Here is a 15,058-nt window from a genome sequence, read left to right on the forward strand (position 1 = left end):
GCCCACGCGCACTACTTCTTGGGCCGCGGCCAATAGCTCATTTCGCCCACAGGCTTTGCTCGCTCCATTGATTACGCGCATTTTTTCACAATCGTTTTCCGTGCTACTACTTTGCTGGTTTAGAAAATAAAACCGTTTTCTGTCTTTAAGAAAATGAATTGCGGAACTGAAAAATTACCAAATGGTCACAAATTGGAAAAAAAACTGTTTGTGTGCCTAATGAAAAATGTAATTTAAAAAAATTCATGAAATTCTTAAAGCTCATGAATTCAAGAAAGTTCATGAATTTGAAAATTTGGATGAATTCAAAAAATTGTGAATTTTAAAAGTTCATATAATTAAAAAGCTCATGAATTGACAAAGAATGTTAGATTTTTAAAAGTTCAAAAATTTGGGAAAAATTGAGAATTTAAAAATTGTTTTGGCATATGAAAAAACTGCCTGTATTTGACAAAATTCGTGTCTTTTTAACTGAAAACAAAATATACAAAAAAAGGAAAAGAAAAAAAACAAAACCAATAGAAAACCAAACAGGTAAACAAAGTAAGAAAAACACATAGAAAACCGTCCCAGCAAAATGAACCTGCTAGATGATTACCAAAACTGGTGACTATTATGTGGGCTGGCCCATCTAGGAATCTTGTGAAGGAATTGGGTGTGCGATGTGTACCGAAAGAGCCTTAGTTGGCGCCTTAAGCGCTGAATAGGATTCCTGGAGCAAAATCACTAATTAAGGTGTACCCTTTGCAAATGTCACTCTCACATTCTCTGATGTTGACAAGTGACGAACTGCATGTACGCACTTGTTGCAACATGAGAGTTTATATCTTATTTTTCGTAGACTCATTTTGTCAAAACGTTTCATCTCTTGAACCGTGCATCCAAGTCATGAGTCGTTTTTACCATCGAATTTTTCGCGTCGAGATCTTCGAAACTAGATCAGATGTTAATAGGTTGAAAGTGTTCTTTCAAAATTAAATGAGAATAAAGAAACAAAAATAAAAAAATAAAAAGAACATAAACTGGGAAAAAGACCGAAAACCACAAACAAAAACGCACAACTGTGCCTTTTCACCTTTTTCTGAGAGCACAGTTGTGCCTTTTCCTTTTTGAACCATGAAAAGCATTGTTTTTTTTTTCAGAAAACACATCTCTCATAGAAGCACAATTGTGTTTATTTCTTTTCGAGAAATATTGTGACAAACTCTCTTGGTACATGGGCAAATAAATTTTCCCGGCACTTGGAAACCACTAATATATGTCCCTTGTGTGGTCTGGAATGCGAGGATGGATTTTGCAAAGGTACCTGCGGCTGCATAACAAGGTGGAGCTCTCAGCCCTCTGGCATGGGTAAGCACTCCTATGCCCTTCAGTATGATTTGAAGTGTTTGGCACTAGGTTACTCGTGATTAGCCATCGATGTTGTGTTGTTGCAACGAAACACTATTGTTGATTAATGAAAGACAAGCATTCCTGGAATAACTCTTGGGTATATAGGTTAACCTATATACCTCATGAGTGATGTCCAAATCATGTGAAATAAAAATGATGGTTTAGATGATAAATAATAACTACTATTGTTGTTTTGTAATCAACTTGCCACTTTGTAACATAAGCATTTTGTTTCACAGGTTTCTTTGGTGGTGGGAGCTGCAAAGGAAGTTTGAGCTGTAGAGGTGAAGTTGATGATTAAAAGGGTCTCTACAATGTTGTATATTTGTTGATGTAATCGGCTTATTGAGGGCATGTGAAGTGATGTTGGATGTATTCTTGGGCACATATTAGAAGGCCTTTACTCAGTGAAATAATTGAATAGAAATTTATGAAATGGTCCAAATTACGGGCATGTTCGATGGAAATTAGTTGTGTTGTGAATGATTGATTATGTGTGGTAGGTCGTACTGTACCTAGTTGGATGAATATCATGGGCTTTATTAAAATAATTGCACTAAACTGTCACACTAAAATAAATGAAAAATGGACTAATGGGCCTGGCTGGACATAAATAACAAGGCAATATGCCACGTCAGATGTACACTAGCACCACATAGATGTCATGTGAGGTCCACATATTGGTACAATGTCGTGTAAATCCATGACAGACTAGTCTGTCACGGAGGACCGGGCATGGGGCGGGCCTGGGCTGATCGGTGACGGCTAGGGACCGTCATGATCGTGCAATTGTCAAATTATGACGCGATATACATGAAGGATTTTAAATCCGTCACACACCTCCCTCCTTGACGGTTTTGCACTGTTTTGTGACAGACTGAATCCGTCATGGATTAACAAGATTCTTGTAGTTTAGGGCGCGCCAAGAGCAGCACTAAACCGACCATCGATTGCAAGATGGAGCATGCCACCACAGGGATGGCTCAAGCTAAACGTCAACGACGCGTTTCTAGCACAAGCAGGAAAAACGATGGCGCCGGTATGGTACTCAGGAACAGTTTGGAAGGCATCATCTCCACGTATTGCCGACATTTATTCACATGCGATAATGCTCTTGCTGTAGAACTCGAAGCTTGTAGAGAGGGAATTGCGTTAGCCTTGGAGTGGAGCTCCCTATCGTTTATTCTTGAGACGGACGGTACCAGAGCAGGTGCAATGATTTTCAAACCAATGGAAAACAAATCACAACATGCCTCTAATATTTAGGAGATCGCCGTCATGATGAGTGAAGGTCGAGTGGTAGTGGTTAAAGCTATTAAGAGAGTATGTAATTATGTTAGCCACCACTTAGTCCAGATGGGTAGACATGAGGTTAAGTCGGCCGTTTGGTTACGATCAGACACTGAGAGGGTTATAAATTTGTGTGAACTGGATATCAACGATCCATCGCAAAAGAAAGAGAAATATAGTTGTGCTTCTCGTTTTTTTAGGGATAGTTGTGCTTACCGTGGAAGCATAAGCTTTGTTTTTTGTTTTTTCAGTTTTGCTAAAGCACATCTAGATGTGCCATAAGTATTGCACATCTAAGTCATATGTCATTGATCGTACATTGAGATTCGTATGAATATTTTCTTTCTCTTTTTTCTTTTTCTCTTTATGCTTGATTCACTCACTTAGATGTGCAATAACTAAAGCACATCTAGATGTACCCTAGACACACCCTTTGTTTTTCTTAGCAAAGCATAAGCTTTTTTTTTTGAGGCGAAGCACAAGCTTTTCTTTTGAGGGATAGCAAGCGTGCCAGCCCTCCTCACCGATGGGCTGCTAGCCCATGTAGCGAAGGAGGAGCTGTGGACCTGGCGTCGTGCCGTGTGCGCAGTGCGCCCTTCGATACCAAGCGCTGAAGCCGCAGTAGATCCGAACGGGCCCAAAAGTCACCAACAGCTCAACTCCTCCCACGAGTTCCCGGATCCCTGTCGTCGGCGAGCCGGCAATGGCCGACGACGTCCGCGAGCTCCTTCTCTCGACCACCGCCGACGCCGACCCCTCCACCCCGCTATCCGCGCCCGACCTCCGCCTCCTCATCGACCACCTCCGCCACCGCTCCGACCGCCTGCACGCCTCCGCCCTCTCCTTCGCCTCCTCCAACCGCGAGCCGCTCGCCTCCGCGCTCCTCCGAGCCGCCAGCTCCGCGGCCTCGTCAGCGTCCCTCCAGTCCTCCCTCCAGTCGGCGCTCTCCCCGCTCTCCTCCTCCCCGGACCTGTCCGACCTCAGGTCCCTCTCCGATCGCCTCGTAGCGGCCCGCCGCGAGCTCCGCGAGCGCCAGGAGCACCTCGCTGCCGCATCCTCCGTAGCTTCTCTCTCTGCGCGGCTTCGCGCCGCTCGCGCCTCAGCCAACCCCCTTGATGCTGCCGCTGCCGCCGCCGAGCTCAAGCCCCTCCTGGTGAACCCTGAGGGATCTGGATCCGGTGGGGACGAGCCAGTCGTGTTTGGGCTTCTTCGGGGTGAATGGGAGCAGCTCGTAGACGAGGTGAGGGGTGTGCTGATTTGAGGTGCCTTTTGCATGCTAGGATTTGTGTTTGTGCTAACTGCTGTGCTGGTTGTTTCCGATGACGATGCAGCTGCAAGTAGGACTTTCGAAGAATGTGGAGGAGTGCGTGGAGTTTGCACCGGAGGGAGGGAAGGTAGTGGTGAGGGCTGGACCGAGCGGCAGTTCAAGTGGAACACCCGGTGTTGAGCTTCGTGTGGCGCTGCAGGCATTGGAAGTAAGGTTTACTTGTCTTCAGTCTACAATTTTGGAAGACAGTGGATTGATTAATTTAGTGATCAACAGAACATTATCGCCTTACATATGCTATATGCTATATGCCTTGGACTTTTTAGTTAGTCTGTACGGACATTTTTCTTATGATCGTTAAATAGTGTACAAAACTATCGCCAAGGGTATCATCGGCCAAGGATTTATGCATTAAAGGATATGGTGGACACTTTTGGGGTCCTGATATAGTGATATATCACATTCAGCAGCTAAAGGCCCTTGCAGCTTTTAAAATATGCTTACCCCATGAGTTACGTTCTTCCTATGTGCCATCACAAGTTTATCATTTGGCCTTCTCATACCCCACCAAAGATTAGTTGCTAATTCTTCGCTGCACTGAACTATTTTCTATTTTTTTGCTGTCTTCTTAAGAATCCATAGAACATTGTGATTGGCCATATGTTACATATTACTAGACCAAACAAACCAAACCAGTTTATTCCATGCAGGGGGTGCTTCTCTATATGTATTAGGAAGCTCTATCAAATTCTCTGGTTGTTATTATCTCTACCAATAAATGGTTCAGTGAGCTTGGTCAAATGCCTTCGTACAAATGCTTGGGTAATAAATGAACCACTTTCTCATACCTTTGTGTTGTTGGATATGCAGATAATCGATTCTCTAGACTATGGGATGGCAAAAGTCGCAGATTTGATGGTAAAGCATGTTTTTATTCCAGCAATCAGCAACATATCTGTCACAGTTTCTGTAGAAGTGCTTGAGAAAAGTGGCTCCACATACCCAGCATCAGTCTTGAGTATAGTCCCCTCAGAGGAACTACAGGTGAGCGCTACGTAGTGTTTACTGGTTCATCAGAGCTGTCTCTTCTGAACTATCTTTATATATATTGGTTATGTTTTGTTTTCGAAGTATTCTTTGGTTCAAAGGATTTTCGAAGATTCTAGTCCTTAAAGAATTTTCAATATCTGAATTGTTTGATTTGTTGAATTGAAATCCATATGATTTTTCCCTAGAATTTCCCATGCACTACATATCATAGGAAATTTCGATTCACTCCAATCTCTTGGGAAGATTCCTATGTTTTTCTGGGGTAAGCAATCGCCCTTTGGTGAAAATTCTTGCAGCGTTCAATCTTATATGGGATTCAAAAATGCATGGGATTGCACTCCTATGTTTTCCCTACTCATGCGTTCTTTTAATTCTGTGAACCAACGAGGCCTGTATCTGCTTTATTCCCAGTCGTTTACTGATTATAATTCCAAGTTATTGCCGCAATATGAATGCTAAATAAGAGCTCAGTTGAAGATGCCATTTCTAACAGCACTAAGCTGTTGTCTTTTTGCGGAGTAGGTAAAATTATGTCTTTGCACATCTAGAATTATGAGCCGTCAAGTAATCAATATGATTTCATGACAAAACACTGCCATGTGAGCTTAATTCTTGTTTTATTTTTGGGTTGTTTTGGGTAATCATGTAACTGCTTTGTTATTATTCAAGGGCTACAAAGATGGTTCAGTCCTTTACTCAAGAATAATTGATGTCATCAAGTTTGCTCGCAAGTTCATTTGTGTGGAAAATATCACATGGACGCAGTCCTTTGCAAAGCTAACCTGGTCAAGAATTTCTGATCTGGTTATCACACATTTTCTCTCTAAGGTATGCTTATATTTATCCTATATACCTAAGAGAGTGATCCCCACTACTTCTAATTATCTCAACATGTGTGCTTCCGCATCATCAAAATTGTTGTAGCCGTTAGATTTACTAGATTGATCCACTAGCATCCGTCTGATCTACTCATGAGAATCCTCTACCATTCAACATGCATTAGAGCATTCTAAGTGAGTTTTATATCACATTGCATTTAATTGTGACATGCATAACTTTTCATGGTAAGATATATTTTTTACTTATGCAGAGATTTCTCACATAGTTTAAATTGTAATGACTGAATTAGTATTCTACACAATATTTAGAAACTCTATATCCAATTCCGCAGCAACGCGCGGGGTATCGTCTAGTTTAACAAATAAAAGTTTGACAATTGTTAATTTGCTGTTTTTCTTCTTGCGAGCAGCCCTTCAGCTGACACACATGCTTGTCTCTATTTGATCCTCTTTGTTCAGTGCCCATTGAACTGGCAATATTTCTTGTATTTCATCAACTATAGTTCATTTATTGACTTGTGAGTTGTGACTGGGTTGTTTGAGGAAAACAATTTACTATCAACACTGACCACTTCTCCCTTGTATATATGATGAGAACTTGACAAGACAAGAATAGTACGCTAGAATTACTACAACACATAATTCCCCTCTAATTTCTATGTCTCGGTATAAGTATAAACTGATCACAAAGATGAGAATGTGACGACAGATTGAATTTTTCGTCCCATGCTGAAAACAATTTGGAATTTCATCATAAAAATGGAAATGATCAGACTGGACTGATCTAATTGTCATTACAGCTTCTAAGCAACTCAGCTTCCTTGCTTCAGTTGTCTTGTTTGTGCGCATGTGCTTGGTAATCTCTGTTTGTAGAAGGAAACAGATGCCACCAGATTTATTCTATAATGACAATGATTCCCAAAAATAGTGCTGTTATATACGTCATAATAACTGGTCTGGTCATTTTGTTATGTTTTCAGGCTGTTCCGGATGAGGCGTCCAAGCTGATTGAGTTCCAAGATGTTATAAGGGGTACAACTGAATTTGAGAATACTCTTAGGGGTATGATGTTTATTTCGCCTGACAGAAAGGATGGCAAGTTAACCCAATTTGTTGATGATGTTGAAGTTCATTTTGCTGTAAGGAAGAGAAATGAGATCTTAGTGAAAGCAAGATACATTCTTGTACAATATGACTACAAAAATCCTCTTGTGAGTACCAAAATTTATGTTTTGCCATTGGAAAATTACTTAGCAGGATAATGTGGGATTCATTGTAGTGAAGTGCTTGCTATTGCAGGCATCAGATGACCATGGAGATTCTGTTGTTGATTTACTTTTCCAGCCAGAGAAGTGTTTTATATCTAAATCAGCACTTCAGTTAATGAAATTGGTCCATGGAGCCCTCAAGGTATGCCTGCCTCTACAGTCGTTTTTATAGACTCGCTGGATCTATTAGCATAACTGCTTGTTGCTTGTACTACTGTAACATGTCATTATCGTTTCTCATCATAACCACCTTTCTTTTGCAAATACCGCCTCCCAATTTTCAGTATTTGCATGTTATAAAATTTCTCAATCATTTGATGTACCCATTTCTGTTGTTGTATAATCAGTGCAGGATGCTTGTTTGTCGTCCGCAAGAGTCGCAAAGGAGTTTTGCTGTGCTGCTAGGGATGCCTTGCTCTTGTATAAGGCTATTGTGCCAGTTCAGGTTTGTGCATGTACTTACTTTGCATGATAATTTGGTATTGTGTCATGAGATTTATATTTGAACCAAATCTCTAGTGATGGCAATGTATGTCATGCAATCATGTGTCTGGGAGCATCTAGGATATTCCTGAGAGCATTATTAAGTTGTGCATTTTATTTAGACGTGCTAACTAGTAGCCAAATGCAATGTATTTTATTACAATTTTGCAATAGTTCCGCTATTCTTCAGATTTCAGATAACTAGTTCTTTACATTGTGTTGTTGCAGCGGTCGGGTGTACTTGGTATCATCTTGATATTAACATATTATTACTCTTTTTTGAAAAAATGAAATTCTGATGATGAACATATAATCAGGTGCATAAAATCCACATTATTTCAACAGAGGCATCCTTAGAATACTATTAGAAGCAGGTGCTGTTCCTTTCTAGGGTTTATCTGTTGGTTGTTTATTCTTTATCTGTTGGTTGTTTATTCGCTTGTGGCCCTTCCGTATTGCTGTTTTTCTGGTTTTGGTTGGGGTGACCATGCTGCGGGATCCATTGTAAGCGTAGACATGGTTGAAGAGCCCACACTTCCACACGCGGACAGCTGTCACCAGCTTTGGCCAGTAGATACAACTGGTTTGACTCAACAAACACTATATACAGATGACTTTGCTCTACCTTGGTTGTGCCATTTAGTCTTCGTGTTGTGTCCTCTTCCATAAAGATCCAGGCGCCCCTGGTTCTTAGGTCTGAGGCGATGGTGTCCTCTCTGCACTCTGATGCGTCTGACAACCCACCAGCGGCAAGAGGGCAGCGCCACTATTTTAGACACCGTTCTGGAGTTAACCTCAAATGCTAGCATAGCAGTGAGAGGAAACATAGACATCACTCTACACGCGCAGCCCACAGCGCCAGTCTCTCCCCGACCCCAATCTGCAATGCAGCAGCACAGTGGCATGTGAGCCAGAACACCCTGAACGAATGCTCACAATTAACCGAGGTGTAGGCCAAGGCGGTAAAAAATGTTGTTAGGTCGATGATGCATGGGGCCCACAATGAACCCACAGCCCGGCTGAGAGCTCCCTATTTCTAGGAAGCTTACAATTGAAGATATGTGATGATTCCCTTTTTTTTATCTGCTGAGAGTATTTTGGATCAAGGATCTGTATTTATGTTATATTTAGTTTTAGTGAAAGGTGGACTTACGGGAAATAACATTTGCCTTAGACTATATCGTTTGATGATTTCCCTTAGCATGCGTGGTTTACTTAAACTATAAATTACACCTTTAATCATGGGATTGCAAGACCTAATTCTTATTTTTACCGCAATGCTGCACCAGTAGGGGTGTTCCTGATGTACTTAGTCGATGTAAACTATTTCATACATCATGTGCCTGTTGTGCTCTTATGCGATAGCACTTATGAGATCTTACATTCTTACTCAATGTGCTCTTATGGTTTCAAATATTTTAGATAAACTTACTGCAGTAATTCTGTCATTGATTTGCATTATGAAGTTGTCCTATTACGAGATCACACTGTATTCTACTCTTCAGTTATTTGTTTTCGTTACTGTCATTTTACTTAATACCATTGTGATTAAATTTAGTGTTTTTTTAAAGCTAGAGAAGCAACTCAATAGTATCAGTCCGGTGGCTGCCATCATTCACAATGACTTCTACCATTTATCCCAAGAAATTCTTGGTCTTGCATTTGAGGTTTGTATGTCCTGCTATTTGCTCTTTACTATCATTTATCTCAGTTGCTGATTAACGTGAAAATGATTGCCTCCCATGTGCATGCTTAGGGTCTGTCTGGTCAGCCTAAGCTTAGGCATGCCACAAATTGTTCGGTGGGTGTTTGGTTGGTTACCATAGCTGTGGCTGGTAACCCACGCATTATAGATTTTCAGCTTTTTGCCACAAGTGTGTTGGTGATTTGTTTTAGCAACACTTCGCCTAACCTTAGTTGTGGCTAGGTTAACCTCAAACCAAACAGCCCCCTTTTGTTCTCTATACTAACTTTATCTTCAAAATCTCTTTATGTGGTCGTTTTAAAAAAAAACTGTTCGATGAGAGAATTCAGATTTGTGTTTTTGCATCCTAGATTAATGTTCCATTATGATTCACCTAAATTTTAAAACCAACTGTACTTATGTTTAGATATCTGATAGAAAATTTCTTCTTTGGAACTATCTGCATGTCTTTAAGGCGGCAATGCGTTTTCCTAACCTTTCTTGATGCTTTTGTCCAGTACCGTGCAGATTTTCCTAGTGGTCAACAAAAACTAGTTGTTTTTGTGGATTTAGCTCCAATCTTCTCCCAGATGGCAGATGGTATACTGAGAAGACAAATACAGTTTGCAACGGCTAACTTAAGCGAGGTATTTCCCTATACCTTTTATGGCATCCTTGAAGGGATAAAATGATCATTGGTGAAAACTGTGGAATTCACATCATTTATTTCTGGTCGTAAGTAGTCAAGCCGATTTCAAGTTTGTCACATTATTTTTCAGGCTATAGATGGTGCTGATGGTTTTCAGAACACGCACCAATCTCAGCATTGTGAATCAGCAAAATTTAGTATTGAGCAGGTATGTCTCGTTGCCAAAGAATATGAGCTGTGCCTAGAAGAAATATGGCAAAGAGAAGTCTACTATAATTTCTCTTGATATATTATTCAGGACCTTCAATTTGTTTGTATTATTTATATAGTGCCAAAATCCTCAACAGTGATAAATTATAGATTGTCAACTAATGATATATATTGACCTCCTTCCAGGTGGTGTTCATTTTAGAGAAGATACACATTATGTGGGAATCGGTACTGCCTAGGTCAATTTATAGGAGAAGTATGTTTCATGTCCTTGGACCTGTCTTTTCTAGAATTACAAAGGACATGCTTCTGATAGATGACATGGCAGCAGAGGAGACCTTACAGGTAATAATATTCTGCTTGAAAGGTTTGATCTGATCACTATCGATGTTTATTAATATGTGATACACTTCCAGCTGCAAGGCCTTATACATTTGGCTCTTGAAAACCTCTCCTCACTATTTCTGTCCCTGGTTGAGAATGATGATGATAAGTTCTTGGATCATCATACCTGGGTCCAGCTGGATGAGAGTATACCATCGTTGAAGAAGTTCCGAAAACTAGCAGGTAATTTTCTCTCAGTTTTGAACTTATTTAACATGTCACACTATTATGTTCGCTCCAATAATACTGAAAAACGTTGATGCCGCTCAGAGTTGCTTGATATGTCGTTGAAGTCCATCACAGCTGCTTGGGAAAGCGGGGAGCTAGCTAACTGTGGTTTCACATCATCTGAGGTGAGCAAGTTCCCCCTTTCCTTTTTCTTTTTACCTTTAAATGGAGTTTTGATAGTGCTCGGTCATCTGTTTTTCTTTTTTGAGGGACGGTCATCTGTTGTTGGTACAACCTGTTACTGTTATACCAGCCATCATATTGTTGTGCATGCTGTTCTTTGGTGTGTATCCTACTTGCTAAGTTAATACTTATCAAAATGTAAGATGTTTTTTGGTTTTGCATAGGGCATAAAAAACACCTTACATTTTTTTTGGAGGGAGTACTATTTTAGCACATTTTAGAGGCCTACTGGTAAACAACACGACGAGGAACTAAATTAAGCTTTTAGAGTAAGTGGTTACATGAATGAGATGGAAGGCTTGCTATCAGGATAATTTTTTTTAAATGGACAATATCATGTGAAAGCTGTGGTCAACCTTGGCAGAACAACGTGCACTTTTGTCTCTGTTACAGCCACTAGGTAGTTTATTTGCTTCAAAGCTCTCGAAAATAATTATAACCAACATAACAGTTTTTTCCCAGGCGTCAATTGACCCTGTTGTATTTGTTCCTTCGATGCTGTCTAGGAGCAGCAGTCCAGTTATAATCAATATTGTGTGCCTTTGCCCACAGCCAGACTTATTATACCTCACTAATTCAAGTTTGATCCATTTTTAGTGTTGAATATTTTGTTTCTGGTTCTCTTTTCAGACATCAGTTGACCCTGTTGTATCATTTTGGCCTTATTTGTTCAGAATCCATCGAAGCCGAAACTTTTCACTGTTGTTAATTTGTAACTGATCGTTTTCTTTGTGCAGATGCGGAATTTCATCAAAGCAATTTTCGCCGATTCACCTCTTCGAAAGGAGTGCTTAGGCTGGATCGCCGCGAACCCAGCTTAGGATGCAGAGTGCTGTTGTTGATTACTAGGTGCCCTCATTACGGCCCTTTATCCCCATCAGATTCTGTAGACACCTTTACTGACTGTATATCAATCGACTGTATATCAATCGACATAGGGTTCAGTTTGCACTGAAGCTACAGGGCCTGCGGTTTATTTTTATAGAAGAAACAACCTGAGCACAGAGCGCAGAGTTCAGGACCCGAACTCTGGCGGGCAGTGTAGAGTCACATTTAAATTGATCTGGAGGATGAGAGGCGTGGCAGGAGCGCGGCACCATGGCCAGAGCATGTGGCACATGCGGACCTGTTTCGGCACTTACATCACGCTACAGCGCTGACGCGATGCCCCGCTCACGTCGAGCAATCGGAAACGCCCAGAGTCGTGAAAGTTGCGAACGAATCAAGCAGCAAAATATAGTTTGGTTTTGGATTGAGCAGATTTAGCTAGGCCCGCAGCAAATTATAGTTACCCGCGGGCACTGGCCACTTACATACAGAACCTATACATTTCCAAATAGGAGATGAGAGAGCCCTTGATCTGGCGCATGACTCTCACGAATGAGAAGCTCAATAGCCATCTATCTAGATAAGGAACTAATGCCACTGATAGGAAATCCATAGACCGTACGCCCACTTACCACTCTACCACTTCAATTCAATGACGAACTTCACCAATACCTAGCTTGAGAGAGATCGATCACTGGCATGTGGCGTATATTTTCGAGAGAAAGAGGACTGAAATTCACCTTTACCCCTTCTATCACAGGTTTCACTAGAGATTCCCACAAACAAAAGAGAGATTAGGAAGACCGCTCCTTTGCGAATTTGGATGGCATTTTCCGCAATCTGTTTTGTGGATGATATCCTTCCATACCAGGAGGATCTGCGGGAGAATCAAGGGTCCATTCCGATAGACATAGTGCAAGAGAAGAGAATTGGGTGACTTGAATATGCAGCAATTTGCCCGCCTATGGATAGGCAGGCATTCCTTTCTATGGGCCACCCATTGCTCCTAATCAAGAAATTGCTTTAGGGCAAGAGTCATGTGTGACCAGATTGGAAACCGAATTCCATTCCTGATGAGAAACTATCTGATATTCCTCCTATTCCGGAAGGTTTTCTAGCCACCTGTTTAGAGATTTGACGGACTACCAATCCAAATAGCAGTCAAGAAAGAATCCAAGTTGCAGTCAAGATAGATGGAATGGACTAGGGCGCAAGGAAAGAGATCCAGAACGAGACCGATCATTCATTCCCTCTTTCTCTGGCTGTAGAATTGACATAGAACTAGTTTTTCTTCCCAAGGCCCAATTCTTAATGATTGAGGAAATGCACGCTCACATAATGGGAAAATCACGTATAATCCTTATGAGAAATCTCCTACTTTCCTCTCTACAGGGAAGTGCGCCAGTTCGAGAAATATCGTTGATAGAATGAATGCTCTTACGCGCTAATGAATGATGACTTATTTAAAGAATTTCTTGATATCTTGCAGAATGGTTTTCATGCTAATCAGAATGAATTTCTACTTATGCGCTAAGAGAGACTCTGGTGGAATCAAACCAGTCTCTTGGGAAAATCAAATGGATGGATCTCTTTGTCAGCTTCTTGTTTGAGAAAAAGAGTAGTGACTCGCTGGATTGAGATTTCTAGGAAAAAGAGTTACGAACGAAATCCTACACTCCCTGTAGGTAGGGTTGGGCGAGAAAGGGTCCCCTCTGAAGCCTATAAGTTAGTAAGCAGGCCAAATATTCCACCGGAGTCTTTCTTAGCAAACTCATTGATGGCAGTACCTAACTAAAGAAGAATAGCGCTCTTTCTTTCTTTCAATTACGTTTCTTGAATGGTTCTGCACTTAGATCAGTCAGTACACACGAAACCCTTTAATCAAGTGAGTGCCACTTTAACTCAGCTCTTTCCTAGTGATCTTGATTGTCCCTAGAAGCATCTCTTATTTTCATATAGAAATGAAATGGTTTAGTGGAAAAGAGGGAGATCCGGACTCACTTCTACCAATCGAAGATTATCATATTTTAATGAAAGGCAAATGATAGTCAGAAAATCGTATAAAAATGCAGAAGTTAGGCTTCTTCAGGTTCTAGAGTCGTGGCTTCAAGCTCCAGTCTTAGTTTTACTAGAGATCAAATCTAAAAAGGCTCCCCGTGGACTCTACGCAGGACTTTTTTCAAAACCTTACATAATTTGAATTTCTCTTTCATTCCATGTTGCGGATAATGTGCCGTTTGGAAGTTTTGTGCTCTAAAGTGTTTGGTAAGTTTGTGCTTGGCTTGAATTTGAATGCGTATCCCGATATCTTTTTCTTCCTCTTTCTTATCTTGGTTGTCGTATCACGGATGTTGTTTCGCGCTTTATGTCCGTGTTGCCCTGTATGGGCTGCGCACGTTTTCACGGGTTTGTCTTTCATCGCCATACTTGAGTCTAGCATTACCCCAGCGGAATGCTCGCCGGTTAACGATCCTGCGCAAAATGCAGGTACTTCGGGGTCAGAGAAGGAGCCTCCACTGGAGGAGAGCTTCTGGGATAAGCTTATCCAGGAAAGTGAAAATAGGCGTGGGAAACAAGTCGTGTCCACAAGTCAAGCCCCTGGGGGCTTGCCGGAGGGCGGAGAGCCAGCAAAGGCTCAAGAGGCAGAAGCCTCTGCTGGAAGGGAACCTGATAGGAATGCTGGTCCTTCAACTGAGCCGTCGAGTGCTCTGCCTGGGCCGGACCAGCCAGATCTTGGGCAAAACCCAGATAATCTTCTGGCTATAGCAGACAAAATCCAAAGGATCCATGGGGAACTTCACATGAGGGTACCGGCGGGGTTTCAGGCAGAACGTCTTTCGGAAATACTTGAGTATACATATGGCCCAGGAAGGATGGATCAAATCCTCCAGAGTCTCAAAGCAGAAGGGTCCCAAAGTCCGTACTTTCCTGTCATTCAAACCCTTTTCAAGGACTTAAGAAAGTCCGAGGGTATGGAACAACAACTTAGGAAGGAATGGCAGGGGCGCTCCTAACCCCTTCGTAGGGCCGTGTATAGTAAGTGATCCGAACCTGGCATAGGACTACAAAGGTGAAAAGACAGGATGTATTCCGACGAAATGCCTTGGATGTGATGTGATCGGCAAGAGAAAGATGGAATTCCTTTGGTATAAGGAAGGAAATCAAACGCGTTGTTTGAGATGGAAAAAGGGTAACTAGAGAAAAAAATAAAAATAGGCTCTCTCTGGACTCTACGCAGGACTTCTTTCTAAGCCTCACATAATTTGAATTTCTTTGACATTCCATGTTTTTCCAAAACGGATC

General features: G+C 41.5%; 1 protein-coding gene across 2 annotated transcripts; it reads left to right on the forward strand.

The window, feature by feature from the left end:
- The first annotated feature begins 3,289 nt into the window (after positions 1-3,289).
- On the forward strand, positions 3,290-12,012 carry LOC125519784 (centromere/kinetochore protein zw10 homolog). 2 transcript variants are annotated; one of them, XM_048684554.1, is made up of 14 exons: positions 3,290-3,922; positions 4,014-4,157; positions 4,820-4,993; positions 5,669-5,827; positions 6,819-7,049; positions 7,123-7,248; positions 7,459-7,551; positions 9,161-9,256; positions 9,792-9,920; positions 10,053-10,130; positions 10,319-10,477; positions 10,549-10,699; positions 10,787-10,869; positions 11,665-12,012. In XM_048684554.1, exons 1-14 carry the CDS (start codon positions 3,386-3,388, stop codon positions 11,746-11,748), a joined length of 2,244 nt encoding a protein of 747 aa, XP_048540511.1. In that variant the 5' UTR covers positions 3,290-3,385; the 3' UTR covers positions 11,749-12,012. The 2 variants fall into 2 exon arrangements, with proteins under 2 accessions (XP_048540511.1, XP_048540512.1); XM_048684555.1 differs by having other exon boundaries at positions 3,292-3,922; positions 7,138-7,248.
- Positions 12,013-15,058: the final 3,046 nt, after the last annotated feature.

The sequence above is a fragment of the Triticum urartu genome, chromosome 7 (assembly GCF_003073215.2).
Source record: "Triticum urartu cultivar G1812 chromosome 7, Tu2.1, whole genome shotgun sequence".
Classification (NCBI taxonomy): domain Eukaryota; kingdom Viridiplantae; phylum Streptophyta; class Magnoliopsida; order Poales; family Poaceae; genus Triticum; species Triticum urartu.